This window comes from Zonotrichia leucophrys, chromosome 6 (assembly GCF_028769735.1).
Source record: "Zonotrichia leucophrys gambelii isolate GWCS_2022_RI chromosome 6, RI_Zleu_2.0, whole genome shotgun sequence".
NCBI lineage: Eukaryota > Metazoa > Chordata > Aves > Passeriformes > Passerellidae > Zonotrichia > Zonotrichia leucophrys.
In genome coordinates this window covers 14,087,363-14,103,172 of record NC_088176.1, presented here as the reverse complement: position 1 = coordinate 14,103,172, position 15,810 = coordinate 14,087,363, and the positions used below count along the sequence as shown (strand labels likewise).

The following is a 15,810-nucleotide window of genomic DNA, read 5'->3' as shown; positions in this document are numbered from 1 at the left end:
GTTTGTCTCTCTCTGTGCAGGGTTTGAGATCAATACAAGCAGTTAAAACCTTCAATTTCTGTGCAGAGCTTCATCTGAGGGCAGGACTGGGAGGAGATCTTCACTGGTGGCCACCCAGCCACGCATTGTCAGGCTGTATTCACTCTCTAGATGAGTTGAAGCCTCTGCAACCAATGGTGTAAAAGTTTGAGAAATCACAAATATCTTGTGATTTAATTTTTGTGCCAGGCCTAAGTGGCCTCTGTCTCTGACTATTGGCTGCTGTTTGTCCCAAACCCACCAAGGCACCCACCCCAGTGAGACCCCCCCCCAGCACTGCTTGCTGCTGGGTGTGAGGGGATGGAACGTGGGGCTTTGCTGCCTCAAGCAGCCTCACTCCAGCTACATGAGCGTTATAAAGGGAAGAAGATGACTCTCAGCATCCTTGCACGTTTCTTTTTCTTTTTTTTTTTTGTTATTCCTTCTTGCTGAGCTGAAGTAGCACATGAGTGCTGAGCATGTGCATCTCTGCACTGGGCAGAGGGGGAGAAGGAGAAAGGAGAACATCTTATAAATCTAGTTCTGCTCTATTAAGATTCATTCTGCTACGACAATGGCTTTTTCTATTGAAGTGCTTTGTGAAAGCCTTGCCTAATGATCTGTTAGCTGGGGAAAGGTTAAATTCCTGTATGATTTTCTTTGTTTGATGAAGAAAAAACAGTGCAATTATCCAGAATTCAAAGTGAGTTTTAGCCAGCTGTTAATAATACTGTGATTCCTCATGTTCTCATTACTCAAAAGTAATGTTGCCGTCCCTAGTCATGGCAGTAAAATATTTATAGCATTTTCTTATGGCCTTATTTGTACATATGGAGGACTGGACATCACTCAAAGTCTTCTAAATAGGCTTCTTTTTGTGCTTTAGCCATCCATAGAATAATTTGGTTTGAAAAAGACCTCTAAGATCATTCAGTCCAGCCATTCTCCTAATGCTGCCAACTCCATCACTAAGCTATGTCCCTAAGTGCCATACCTACACATCTTTTAATATCTCCAGGGGTAGTGATTCAACCACTTCCCTGGACAGGCTGTTCCCATGCTTGATAATGCTTTCAGTGAAGAAATTTTTTCTTGTGTCCAATCCAAATATCCCCTGGCACAACTTGAGGCTCTTTCCTCTTGTCCTGTCCCTTGTTGCTTGGGAGAAGAAGCCAACCCCCGCCTGCTACAAGCTCCTCTCAGGTAGTTCATGTAGTGATAAGGTCTCCCCTGTGCCTCCTTTCCTCCAGGCTGGATACCCCCACCTCCTTCATATGCTCCTTACAAGAGTTGTGCTCCAGACCTTTCACCATCTTCTTTGTCTTTTGTCTTGCTCTGGACGTGCTCTAGCATCTCAACATCTTTCTTACGATGAGGGGCCCAAAAGTGATCACAGCACTCACCAGTGCGGAGTGCAGGGGGACAGTCACTGCCCTGGTCCTGCTGGCCACACTTACTGCTGATACAAGCCAGGATGCCCCTGGCCTCCTTGGCCACTTAAGCACACTGCTGTCATTCACTGCATGACAGTATTGTCATCTAACTGCAGCTGTCTGCAATGAAAGTGTCCAGTTTTTAAGGCAATCATCTCAGAGGTGAGAGACATCCCCTTAACCACTAATGGTTAGCAAGCTTGTGCAAACTGATCATCAAAACTCTTCCAGGGTCACTGCACTGGTGCTTCCAAGTTTGCACTATCCCAAGACAGTTGCCAAGAATGAAGGAGGGAAGTGGATTCAGTACCTGCTAGTCTTGATATCAAGAGTGGCCATTTTAACAATCTGGTGTGATGCAGAGATGGGTTTTTTAGTACTTTTCTGCTCTTTGTAGCTTCAGTGCAGGTTATAGGTCTATCTGTCCTGGGAGAGCACTGGAAACGTGCAGGACCGAACCCCAGACATCTGTGTGTTTCTCCTAGGTCACTCCCCTGATTGCTGAGGTTTCCAGCTTGGAAAGTCGTGGCAGAACACGAAATACACGTGGCATCTCTGCGTCCAGGCGCACGGAAACAAAATAAGTGTCATGGGGAAAATATAATTTCACAGTGGCAGGCCCTGTGTTGGGATAAACAGACGTCTTGTTTCCTCTCATGGATGCGTGGAAAATCAATTCCCAGTCTTCTGCAGTGTCTCCTAAACGTGAATCAAATTTGCTTTTGTAGTACAGTTGTTTTGTGCCAGTGAAAAGGTTTCATTTCCAGCAGGGGAACTGCAGGTAACACCTTTTTTGCTATCCTGTTATGTCTATCTTCTCCTCCTTATAGGAATCTCATTTCAAATGCAGCTTTTTGCCTGGGGGTCTGAAGTAAATCAGTAATAAGTAACTGTATCTGTCTCTAATTCACTAAACATCCAGAAAAACATCTCATGTGCCTGAACCACTGGGATGAATACATTAGATTAATCTAATTCAGCTACTTTTCGCTCAGACAACCAGTAGCATTTTGAAAAAGGTTGTGGAAGGGAGTGAGAATTTCTCTTCCACATTTTTTCATTCTTCTTCTTCTTTCCATAACTTTCCTGTGTTGCATTAAATGTTAGCTATTCAGTTAGCTTATTTCCTGGACCCTCCTTAAAACTTAACTTTAAAAGATAAGTTTATTCTTCTCAGAGCTGGGTCTGCATTCACTGAGAATTTCAGTGACCAGGAAAGGCAACAGAATAAACACAGACCTACAGACAACAGCTTATTCTACCTGGAGCAAGCAGCTCCCTCTTATTACTCTTCCACTTGCACATCAGGTGGGCAGCATGGCTACAGGAAATCTTGGGGCATCACTGCTGGGCTTAGAGCAATTCCCTAAGTGTGTGCTGGCCTTCCCTGTATCCCCTTCATCTCCCTTGGCAAAGGTGGTGGATGCTATCACCATGGTGCATGGCGAGACTGATGTATCCTCTGCTCCTTTATGCCCCACTTTTTTGGAAATGTGCAAATCGACCCAGAGCAGGCTGCCTACACCCTGCACTGCAACAACAAATTACTGGAAGCTGACCTAGGTGTGAGTATTTCTCACTGCAGTCCAGCTTGGATAAGGGCTCCCTCAGTTTCTGGAGAGAATTCCATGTGCAATCCTTTGTGAACAAAGCCTCAGACCCATCAAGGTGTAAGGCCTAAATGGCTGCTTTGCTGCCCGCCAGTCCTGCTCTCCTATCAGTAGATTGCTTCAGTGTGATTTGTTCTTGGCACACTCCTGTGGTTGTTGATCATCTCCTTATATTTTTTAAGTGCTGACAAGCAACTTGGTTATTTGTCCAAGTGTTTTTCTGGGACCTGAAGCCAGCCTGCCTACTCTGTAATTCCCAAGCGCGTCCTTCCCCTCTTCTGAAAGGGGAGCTATGGTCTGCCCTCCCTGGCCCCCTGGAACCTCCCTATCCCTGGTGGCTCTTCACAGTTAAGTGGTTGCATCTCCAAGGCTGCTTCAGGAAGCTTGCTGAGTGTCCTGGGATGCAGTTCAACAGGCAGGGATGATTGAAAACACCACAGTTATCTAATCGCTCTCTAACCAAATCTCGCTGTCACGTGAGTTTGTGTCCGGCTAACACTGGCATTAGCTTCATCAGCAATTTGATTGCTGTTGAGTTTTTAGGGAAGTTTTCATAAAGAAAAAGGGCATTAAGTGTTTTTTCTCTCTGCCCTGTGATAATGTTGCACCTCCCTAAATAGTGGGTCAGTTCTCTCTGGCAGCAAGGTTTGGCCCGGCTGTCACTAGGCAGGGAGCCTAGGCAGCAAAGACCAGGCTGCTGAGGGGTGCGGGAGAGATGGCAGCTTTAGGGTGGTGACTTCCTCGTCCTCTCCCCAGACATTGCAGGGATCTGCTCTGAAAGAGATGCAAGGCAGAGTAAGCACAGGAAAGGACAAACTTTCCTTGCCAAGAGCAGATGAAAAGCGATGCTATAAAGCCACTTGTCTCTGGTAACATGGCCCCAGCTCTGACACAGAGGTGGAGGGCATCCAAGTTTCCTGCTGGAAGGAGATGAACCCACAACTGGAATCCTATCTGGGTTTCAAAGGTCAGGTGCCTTTCTGTGGTTACAGATGTCGTGGGGATGGCATTTGACCCTGGCTCATCCTACATAGAAGGCAAGGTATGATGGACAGCAGGATCATTTGAACCGCCCTGGAACTAGCTTTCCTTTGAATTACAAACTGTTTTTTGTTTCTTCCCAGCCAGGTCTCTAGACAAACTCTATAACTTTGCTGACTGCTCTGGCCTTCACTTGATCTTTGCACTGAATGCTTTGCGCCGAAATCCCAACAACTCCTGGAACAGCTCCAATGCCCTCAGCCTGCTGAAGTACAGTGCCAGCAAGAAGTACAACATCTCCTGGGAGCTGGGCAATGGTGAGTGTGGGAACAGGAGAGCCAGGGGAAGTGAGCTTTCTTTAGCAGAAAGATGCTCAGTTTTGGAAGAGGATACTTGTAGCTCCCAGGATGCTTTACCAGCGTATTTTCAGAGGGAGTTAAAGGCTCCTGCTGTAAGGCAGCACCACCTCTAAGACTTTGTGTGAGTGATCTCTTAACTGGACTTTCTCTCAGCTGGTACTAAGTGCATGAAATGTTTCTGTCCTGGCTGCAGGGCCCAGCTGGTCCTGGGGGGCCAGGTCATCTACTGTAGGGACTTGTAGGGTGTCTACAGTGCCAGGGGAGGTGGGCAACCCTATGGGGACAGGAGCATGACACCAAGGTACAGCTCCTCCACCCAGCACATAGCAAAAGGAGCACAGGAGAGCAGGCAGTGGCTGTTGTCCACTCCTCAAAGGCTCCTTCTATTGCTCTGCAGAGCTGCCTGCATCCTCTGGAGCTCAAGCTGTGTGACAGGGTGAGCTGTGTGTCTCTCTGGAAGCGCAGAGGAGGAGGCAGAGCTGACAAGTTTTGCTTGTCAATTTGTGTTTTCTCAGAGCCCAATAACTATCGGACCCTGATGGGCCGCTCAGTGAATGGCAGCCAGCTGGGCAGGGACTACACCCAGCTGAGAAGCCTGCTGCAGCTCATCCGCACCTATTCCAGAGCACACCTCTATGGGCCCAACATTGGAAGGCCCAGGAAGAACGTCGTTGCTTTCCTGGAAGGGTAAGTGCTGTTGGGTTGATCAAAGGGGCTCAGAAACCCCTCCTGAGACCAGTGTCCTTGGCAGCAGGAAGGGTTGCCCCTTGGCTTCCCAATGTCCAACAGCCTCCAGGACAGTGAGGCTCTATGTGGCTGAGCCACCACAGTACCGGAGGCTTTGGAACGCAGTCAGTACCAGAGGCCTTGGAGCACAGTCATGTGTACAGCTAAAGTTCTGCAGAGATGCCTGGTGGGATCTTGGGATGGACTGATTTACACTCTCCCAAGCATTTCCAGCATTTCCCAATCATAGGCAGACTGAGGTGCCCATCTTGTTGGGATGCTAAGATAGTGCAGTGGTGTGGATGCTGGCTGCTGCAAGCCCAAGAGCTGCAGGTTGAGGATGTGGGTCCTGGCAGCACTTACCAATGTGCACATTATTATTTCTGAGTCCTCCTGGACAAATTGCTTTGCTCTTCCCATTTGGTGATTTCTTCTCCTTGCACTTTCTCCATCTGTGCAGAGGAAGAACCTGTTGCAACTTTCTTCACTGGCCAAGCTCTCTACTCCCTCCTGGGGGATTGGCATGTCTCTAGTTTGGGAAAGTCAGAAGTGGAGAAGGAATGGTGGCAGAGAGGGACTCAGACACTTGGAGGTGACATTGGACAGCTACAGGAATCAGGGAGGTGTGGGAGCCTGCTGGCAGCAGGAGTTGGGTCTGTGCGGCTCGAAGACCATGCAGCAGAAGGGAAATTCCCTGCAGGACTGTAAACAGAAACTCCAGTGCAGAAAGCTGGGCAGGGGGAGGTGTGGAAGGGACTCTGCTGGGAGCAAAGCTGGGTCTAGCATTCATTAACATCTGCAGGAATGATCTGGCAGAAACAATAAACAGCACACTGATGCAGTCCCCAGCGAGGCGGGGAGGGAGCCAGGGCCAGATTCTCAGCTCTGCTGCAGCAGCACAAAGAGACCATAAAGCTGGTCGAACCAGCTGCCACGCCACATCCCTCCCGCTGACGAGAGAGGGGGAACAGCCCTGTGCCCACACCTTGGCTGTGCCAGGCCAGAGCAGCGCTCACAGAGCCCCATGCCCGGTACCGCGCCCAAGCGGCGCACGGAGAGCTACAAAATGCTGTAGTAGCCTTGATCAGCAGGAAATCTATTAGCGCCAGGAGGAGCAGGCTGAGTAAGGAAAACAATGGGGATGAGAGCCAAGAAGCTATTAGAGAAAGGGAAGTCCTACTGCTGTGTTTGCCCTTCGTGCGCCGCAGCCGGGTCCCAGGGAAGAGGGGTCGGAAGAGCCAAGTCGCACGGCCAGGGTGGTCCAGCAGCTGAATGTGGCTGGGCTGTGCTTTGACTGACGGCAGCCCTGGGAGCAGGGCTGTAGTGGAGATATACTATCTCCACAGTCTGGTGGAGATAATGGCAGACACCCCATCTCAAATGAAAGGGAAGATATGTGAGAGCTGCAGCCCTGATGGTGGGATAGTGGGGCTCTTCACAAACCCCCCAGCTGGTGTGGAAATTCTCTGATGAGCATGCCTGCTCTCCAGCTATATGTTCTTTTCTCTGTTACTTTCCCTGCCTTCCAGGATGACTCTATTCCATGAGTGCTCAAAGATTTTTGTCTCTCCCATGGAGAAACCTTGTGTCCTGCACACCAAATCCTGGTGTCTGCAGCTCACAGCAAGCGGCACACTCCTGGTGTTACAGCCTGAAGGGTCCTCTGGAAAAAGAGCTGTTGGTCTTTCCACATAAAGACCCCATTGTTTTTTTACACCAGGCAAGGTGTAAAGAGGAGGGACGAGTCTGATTGCACAAAGGGCTAAACACTCATTTGCAGTATTGGGACGTGGAGTTGCAAAAGGATAAACATACAAACCCCAGTGCCTAAGATCTTTGACAGCATGAGCTTTATTCCCAGTAGCTCCCCAAGGTCTCTTCAATATGTGGGTTAGTGCTACTGAGAGCTCTGTCTTCTGCAGCAGCATCCAGAACTGGTCTGCAGGATGTGGCTCAGCATGTGCCTGGTGCTGTCACAGCCAGGACGTGCCTCTCTGGGTCCTGAGTGAGCCACTCACAGTCAGCAAGCAGGAGAGAGGAGAGGGAATTTAGGAAGGTTCTCTCAAAGGCAAATCTGCCACCTGCATTGCTATACCACCATGAGTGATCTGTGTGGTGCTCACAGTAGGTTGAAGGCTCCTGAGTGAAGTGTGTGCAGCTCATAGTCCTGATGATGTGAAACTTGTAGTTTTTCTCTTCTTTTAAAAAAATTGTGATGAATAGCAGAAGTCAACCATGTAGGAGGAGATATGTCAAGTGGAAGATGATGCATCAAGAGTTGACTAAGGCTGGAGGGGTGAGATGACACCCCTGATGTGAAGATAGGATGGGTGGATTTGTCTGCCAGGCAAGCATTGCTGTGTTACACAAAGTGAGGAAGTGAGTTTTGCTAGGGGAAGTAATGGAACTGAGCTGAAATGGGACAGGAAACCTTAGACAAGCCCAGGGAGTGTTCTCCAGCAGTAGAAGCTGGCGTTAGATATTCTACAGGGAAAGCCTCTGGAGATACCTGAGGTCCCAAAACACCCAGAGAAAAGTGTCACTGTGAAGTGTTAACTAGAATAACATTTTCCTTTTCCATGCTCTGTGTTCCAAAGGTTTTAGTCTTTTTTTTAGCTGTTATCTCAAGCAATCAAACTAAACTTATTTTTGTGCTTAAATTTGGTCCTGAAATAATGTCAGTGTCAACATTATGAGTTGGGCATTTGCATTTGCATTTGCTGAACACCTCCAGGGCTCTTCTGACTAAATCCTTACACCTGTCCTCCAGAACAGGCTGGGACTGAGCCCCTCCTGAGGTGCCACCTTTCTCTGGGGTCTGCTACAATAATTGACAGTTTGGGCACCCAAAAATTTGCAGCATACAGGAGGGTGTGCATGCTGCCCACTGCAGAGGCTGTCCTTAGGCAGGTGACACCGAGCTGTGCTGGGTGACAGCTATGCACTTCCCAGTGGTGGAGGTGGGGGGAGAAGAGCTTGAAACACAGAAGCTTGGGCTTTGCACACCCTTCAGTGCTGAGGTTTTGTCCCTGAGCAGGGAGCAATGGCTCAGAGCAGCCACAGCCATCCGTGTCACCCTGGGCCGGCAGGTCCTGGAGCCTGGAGCTGATGCTGTAAGGACAGGCTCTGCAGTGGCTGGGCCTACTATGCAGGAGGCTAGAAATGGTGTCTGGTGGATGCACAGGTGCAGGAGGGAATTTCTCCAGACACAACCAACAGTTGAGTTTGATGAGGTGTTAATTAGACCATTCATGCAGCCTGAGCTGTTGCAGAGCACAGCATGTTAGCTACCTACTGTGTCTGCGGGTACAGGAATCCCAGAACTGCTCAGAATTGGCTTGGGGAAAAAATTATGGGATTCTAAGGAATTAACATAGATTTTAACAGCAGATCAGGAATCAGACACAAAGGTTAATGCATGTCTGGATAGCCCATTTGGCGCTGGAAGAGAAGAAACACGAGGAAAAGCGATCAGGAAGAATCAGGAGAAATTTTAAAACATGTTAAAGCTCAGAACATGGTACAAAACTTAGGCTGGCATGTCTGGGTGGATTTGACTCTGAGCTCTTATGACCCATTGCTCCTCAGCGGGTGTAGTCCATTTTTTGCCACTGGTAACTGACAAGTTTCAGTGTGTTACCTCCACCACGGCAGGATCTGCAGCAATGCCAGCAGGGTAAGAGCTGGCAGGCACTTTTGCCCATGCTAGACTGGCTGTTGGTGCTCTGTGGCCAGTTTAGGTCCTGAGACTGCTGAGTCACCAGAGAAGTGAAAATCTTTCTTGTCTGGAGCTACACTCTTTCCCTCTTCCTCATCTCACAGATCTCAAAGTCACCAGATCTTGTGGCTCCTTGGCTTTTCTCTGCCCTCTTTCCAGCCTCCTTAGCTCCTTTTCCTGCTGCAGTCACCATTGTGCATCCACCCTCTGGTCACAGGGACACAGCCCCTCCAGCCAGGTGACAGAAGTAGGTGACAAGACTCCCAGTTTTCAGTCTTCCCTTGTAAGGCACAAAAATTCCTCATCCTTCATCCTTTTACTGCCTCCTGCTCCTGGTTTGTAATGCCTGTGGAGACTTAACCACCCATCTGGTTCCCTGTGTCTCCTTTTGGTAATGTCATTCCACAGTGGTCTGACAGGAGCCCACAAAGCTGAGGAAGCACTTTTGTCAGTGGTGGTTAAGCTGTGGATATGCCAGGACTGGGATGAGGCATGTCTCAGTTATTTGTGGGCAGCCAAGTAGGGGTCAGGTTAATACCTGATCCGTTTTCAGCCCTGCTCCTTTCACCCACAAATCAACCCCAAGCCAAGATTTCTAATGCTTATCTGGTAAAGAGAATTGTTAGCTTAAAGTTCATGAAATGGCACAATGGGGTTCCACCAAAGCAAAATCAAGGTGCAAAAAATGGGAGAGACTTGGTAGTGTTTTGATGATAACTGCCCTTGCCTTATGTCTCTGCCATCATGAGGACGGAGAGGGCTGTGCCTGTGTGTGCAGGACAGCACTCCTCAGTCAGTTCAGGCATTGGTATTTATCCCAACAGCAGCCAAAGACAGTGTATGGACAGAGCTTGTTTGTTTAAATTCAAGTAAGAACGAGAAATAAGGAACTGGAGTAGGTGGTATCTGGCAAAGGGAAGGACTCTGGATGAATTTTAGGAATGAATGTAGGCATTTTTCCCTTCCTCCTGCTGAGAAGGACTTCTGCCATATTTGACACAAGGGACTTGTAAACACTGGATTTTTAGAAGTTGCTTTGGCTGTTTGACTTTCTTTTTAAAAAAAGTATATCCTTGCTGTACTGTGTTACAAAAGCTACCACAAGGCTGGTGGCACAGACTGTACCAGGACACTCAATGGATCCAGAGCAAGATTTTTGTGCAAAAATTAAAGCCACAAGACAAGGAACTTTAAATTAATGGTACAAAGGGAGGGGGAGGTCACTGCAGTGTGAACTCAAGCTCTGGTAGCACTGAACTTATGAGTGACTCAATTCATAAATACGTTGAAATGAGGTGTGAAGGATGTGATGACTCATTTTGCAGTTGATTATATAGCAGGGTCAAGAAGCTGAGATATAAGCAAAAGATTTAGCTACTGCTCTTGTAGGAGGAAAGAGTTAATATAGTTGTTGCTTCTGAAACTTAATTTGATTTCTGGAATGCCAGAATCACTGTCACCTGTATAGGAAGAACAAAATGGATAAGAAGACACAGATGAGATTACAGCACTGTGCAAGTACACATTGTACCTTCAGTCTGATTACTATCTACAATCTTTGTCATTTCATCTCAGAAAAGATGTAATAGAACCAGGAGGTTACAGAGAGAAGCTGAGGATGTGCACAGTGTGTTATTTCTTCACATGAGAAGAGATTAAATCAGCCATGCCTCCAGCTCAGAAGGTAGACAGCTCAGAGGGAGTGTTACTGAGGCCCAGGAGCCTGTGAATGGGGTGGTTTGTTCAAGGTGCAGAAATTAGCTTGGAAGTAAGCTTTGTAAAGAAGGAGGAAGGTTATTCACATGGTTCACAGTGGCATTGTGTAAGTAATTGTCACAGGGTGTTGTGGAGGCTTAGGGAGGTGAGTCCCTGTCTCCCAATTCCTTGAGCTCCCCCCAAGGACAAAGAGCCCTCTTTGCTCGGAGGCTTGTGCAGCCCTACTGCAGATCAGGCTGGCTGAAGGAAGGTGATGCTGAGCAGACATCAGAGAATACAACATATCAGCAGATTTATACCTAGTTCACACCAGCCTCTGCTCCCCAGAATGAAATTCATGAATATGCACTGCAGGATAAAGACTTTGCAGGACGTAGCATTAGTGGGGTCTAGTACCTCTTCCTCCTGCTGCAGGTATTCAGCTGTTCTGCTGGAACCTCAAGAGGTCAGTAAGTGAAGCCTGGGCCTTAGTGACCCTCACAGCCAGCTGAGACATAAGATGAAGGTGTTTTTATCCATCACTGCTGGTTCAAAGGGCAGAGATCTGCCACCCTGCTCTAGGGACCCACCAGGGCACCACCACAACCAAAGGCAGGCCAGTCTTGCTCCTACATTTGGGGCTTGTGCAGGGTAGGGGACTCTGTTTTGTAGTTCTTCAGGGAGTAGCAGATGAAATACCCCATGTTTGTAAAGTCCAACACTCAGGGGTCATTCAGATGCTAAACCACTTTAGCAATATCAACTTTTCTCCTTGTGCAGCTGCATTCTTTGTTACAGCATTGTTTTTTTTTTCTTCTTCTTCTTTTAATAATTTAAAGGATGAAAATCTGCAATTACCTGCATGGGAAAGAGTTGTCCAAATGTGGATGTCTCTTTAATGTATCAGGAATAAGCCTAGGAAGCTCCAGAGGCTGGCAGCTGAACCCAGACACATTCACATGAGAAATAACGTACTTGGAGGCTAATTAACCATGGGAGCAATTTACTTGAGGTTGCAGTAGGTGCTCCATGACTGACAAGTATTGAATCAAAACAGGAGATGTGTTGCAGTAATCTGCCAACACTACAGTGAAAGTTGTGGTCCTGGGAGATGTGGTTATGGGAGATGCTCTGGAAGAGGTCAGGTTTGACCCATGGTGTGCCAGTACAGAATTTGGGTATCAGTACCATCTTGAGGTGTTGCAGCCCTCCTGCTCCTTGCCTCCACAGTTCACACGTGGCCTGTGAGGTGAGCCCCACCTTGTGCTAGTACTGCCATTTGTGGGACAGAGCTGTGAACTATTTGAGCCACTGAGCAATGCTGAATTATATTTTTCTCAGTTCTAGCTCAACACAGGGCCCCACAGGTAGCAATGGTGGTATGGGATGGTGGCACAGAGCCAGCTGCAAGGGTAAGAAAATGGATATATCACAGAGTAATGGGGTGGGTTGCACTGAAAAGGAACTTGGAGATCATCTAGTTCCTACTCCCTTGCCATGGACAGGGACACCTTTCAGCAGACCAGGTTACCCAGGACTCCATCCAACCTGGCCTTGAACACTTCCAGGGATGGGACATCCACAGCTTCTTCTCTCTGGTCAGCCTGCTCCTGTGCCTTATCACCCTCACAGTGAAGAATTTCCTGCTAATACCTGATCTAAACCTACCCCCTGTCACACACATATCCTTATCAAGCTCAGTGACATTGTTTCATCCTCACAATCAGGAACTCCCTACCCAAGATTCCAATTCCTCTACATGTCTCTGATGTGCTCTGCTTTCCCACATAGAAATGCTGTCCCAGAAGATTTCAAAGACTTTTCTTGATGATTTTAACATGGCCCCAGGTTTCTGACATGTGGAAATCCAGCCAGGGGTATTACATGGGCAGGCACTGGGGCTGCCACCCTTCTGAACTACGGGGCAGTGCTGCAGCATTTGCCCCTATTGCCATGGGTTGAGCTTGTCCCACTGCTCCTCTTAGGGAGGAATTTAGTGCACGTGTGCTGCAGGGTCAGTTGGTGCTCTCAGAGCGAGCCTGGTGTGCAGGAGAATGGCAGATTTACTGTGCCAGCCCAGCCCATGTGTGCAGCACATGTGCAGGGTCTGAGCTCTGCGGAAGTGTCTGGCTCACCGTGCCTGTGCCGTGGAAATCACACAGCCAGGAGATCCCAACAGGAATTGTGTCACCACTGGGCATTGTCATTGTATGGATCTTCCCTGGTCTCAAAACCTGTGGATGGAGCAGCACAGGTGCTATAGGAATAGCACCTCAGGGTTTAGTTAAATCCCTATTCCTAAAATGAGGAGATTTGGATACCTGTGCATTACTGCATCTCCACCTCCCCTAGGCTTTCATCTCCTGTTCCTGCAGTACCCCTTGCTGGCTGCTGGGCTGTTCTAGGTTCCCCTGGAGAGTAGAGACCACTGCCCATGACATCTGAGATGTTCCAAGAACAACTCCAGCTCTAAAGGCAGGAGACTTGAACAATTACCAGGAATTTCATCTTGCAAAAAATCTCAACAAAAGGAAAAAGGAAGAAAACAGAAAGAAAGGAAAACAAACATGCAAAAGAAAATTTGAGCTAGATATATATGTTTTATCATAAGATTTTGATATAAATAGAAGTAACTTATTTATCTTGGTATTATAGAGGCAGAAGAGGAGCCCTAAGCAAGCCAGGGCCTTTCTGTCCTGTTTTTGGTCTGCACTGTGCTGCCTGAGTGATGCCTGTGCCCTGTAACAGTTTCTTGGGAACGTTTTTATCAGGAGGCCAAGTAGCTTCCTAGAGAGGTGAGATATGGGGCATATGGATGTCCTGTTTCTGCTGCTCCAGGAGGTTATAATGAGGATTTGCTTTGCTTTTCAGTCCCTGCTCAAAGACCACTGTAAAAGGTGTGTCTTCAACAGGGCTATAGGTCCTATAAAAATGGCAAAAAAAACCAGAGTGTTTCTTCCTTTAAGTTTGGTCTGCTCATGGTTTTGCTCTGTGAGGGGAGAGTGACAAGCTGAGCCTGAAGAGGTGATTCAATAACGTCCATGCTGGTTTACTTTCAGCCAGAATGTAAAGCATTTGATGTTAGAAAACAAGTTGGACTAATCTTCAAATCCAATTGCAACATATTGATCTTCAAATCCAATACAGATTGTGTTCATAATTTCAGTTTAGAGTTCATTAGTTTACTCTTATAGACTTTGTGCATTACATTTTATGCAGCAGCCCCTGTACAGAGAATTTAAAACCTGGCAGCTGGGGATTTTGACTCTTTTGGCACATTTCTGCACATTTAATTTTGTACAACAGCAATGCCTCCTCAGCAATATTTGCACTATTTTCTTTTTTCCAGATGACCAGTGTGAGTTGTGGGGAGCTCACACCTCTCCCTATGGCTGCACTAGGGCTGACCCAGCTGATATTCTCCCCCTGCTCAGCTGGGGAGAAACTGTCCCCAACCATTCCATTGTCACTGATCTTCCAGGCCTGACCCTCAAGAAAGATGTTAAAGCCTTTCAGAAAGGCTTTTCCTTCTTTTACAGAGCTTGGGAGCTGAGCTCTCAGCACTGCTGGGCAGCAGAATTGGGGATGCATCAGTGCTACAGGAGTTTACAGCATGTTATTGTTTTTCCATTTCTAATTGTATCTCTTCCCTCTCTGTCTGCAGGGATTTATTATTGCTGCCTTTGCCAGCTTCCTCTTATGCTCCACAGGGTCCAGCTGCCCTTTTGTCCCAGTCTATAATTGACCATGGTCATTAATTTAAAGTCAGAATGATCATTTCCGAGCTATATTTAGCCTGAAGCTTGCTGCTCTCATTTCAGACCTGATTAGAGGTTCGTGTGCCAGAAAGCTGCTGCTCGTCGCTGCCATGACAAACAGTCTGATGGTCTCTCCTCTCAAACCGTCCCTTTCCCTGCCCTTGGTCATGAGGCTCTCTTTGGGTCACTGGACCCAGCACCACTCGCCCCTGTGCGGAGCTGGGACAGCTGGGACATTGCTGCTGTGTTCCTGGAATCCTTGTGCATCCAAAGCAGCCCAAGAAAATACAGCATCGTTTCCTTTCTCAGCATATTCATGAGCTCAACACATGTCTCCTGTCATGGGTGTGCATTATCACTTCCCAAATATATCAGCCACACAGTGCACGTTGCACAGACAACGTGCCTGCGCACTTGGAGTGTGCCTTTATGTGCTTCCATATCCATGCCCCTAAACATAACAATATAAGAACTTCCTCGTGGGAGCTGCAGTTTTCCAAGGTGCTGTTTGGATTGCTGGGCTGGGGAAGCAGGGAGAGACCCCTGCAGTTGCCAGCTCCTCCTGTGGTGGTTGCATATGGTGCCCAGGATTAGGAATTGCTTGGTTTGGGGGCTGGCAATGTGAGCAGGTGAACCTGTGTAGCCTCAAGTCTGACTCAAACAGGAGCTGTCTGGAACAGGTATATTCTTAGCCAGGGCAGAAGCCATCAGGAGAATAATGCCCATATATCACTGACTTTAACCTGTCCATGGAAGTGCTGTGGTTGGGTGTGGGAATGGAATAAACCAGAAGTGCACCCAGGTCAGAATCCCACCGTTTGCTAATAGCCAATGCCAAAGAAAAAGACAAAAAAAGGAAAGCACTTAGCAGTGTTAGTCCAGCTTTTCCTCCCTTCCTCAGGAGCTTCCTGAGCAGGAGGTAGCATTTTTGCACCCAATAGCTTTGCTGGGTTTTATTTCCTTTTTCTTCCATTTCCCAGTCCTTGCTTGAATCCAGGCGAAGAGTTCCTCAGATTAAATACATATTGGGACTAAGAAGGATCTCCTTTTGAGATGGACATTTAAAACATGTTCTTTAATTGCTATTGAGAGTTGTTAAAGTTACGGAACTTAATATATAACTCAAGATCTTGTTCTTGAAACGCTGTTGTGTTTTGAAAGCTCTCCCTACCTGCTCTGAAATGATGCCCAGAACTCTGCTGCCAGTTAGGCTTCACTTCGTGTTCTGAGCTGTGCTTGCTACAAGCATTTAGATTAAGCAGAATTTATTTCTTCTATTTAAGGACACAGAGGCTTCATTAGAAAGTATTTGTGGGTACAGTGGCCACCTTTATTATCTTGTGATGTAGGATGAGCATTGGTTGTTTAGGATTTCCCCTGTGACCACACTGGCCTTATCTGCTTTCTTCCTCTGTTTCCCACAGGTTCATGAAGGTGGCTGGTGGCACAGTGGATGCTGTTACCTGGCAACAGTAGGTATTCACCATTCCTGCTACTTTCCAACACTCAGTG

General features: G+C 47.6%; 1 protein-coding gene across 2 annotated transcripts in view; it reads left to right on the top strand.

Annotated features, from left to right (window-relative positions):
* HPSE2 (heparanase 2 (inactive)) overlaps window positions 1-15,810 on the top strand; it is a 105,515-nt gene that overhangs the window by 67,402 nt on the left and 22,303 nt on the right. For both annotated transcript variants that reach the window (XM_064716406.1, XM_064716407.1), the window contains 3 exons: window positions 4,186-4,359; window positions 4,917-5,088; window positions 15,723-15,770. In XM_064716406.1, coding sequence (XP_064572476.1) covers window positions 4,186-4,359; window positions 4,917-5,088; window positions 15,723-15,770 — 394 coding nt within the window. The remainder of the gene's footprint in view (window positions 1-4,185; window positions 4,360-4,916; window positions 5,089-15,722; window positions 15,771-15,810) is intronic.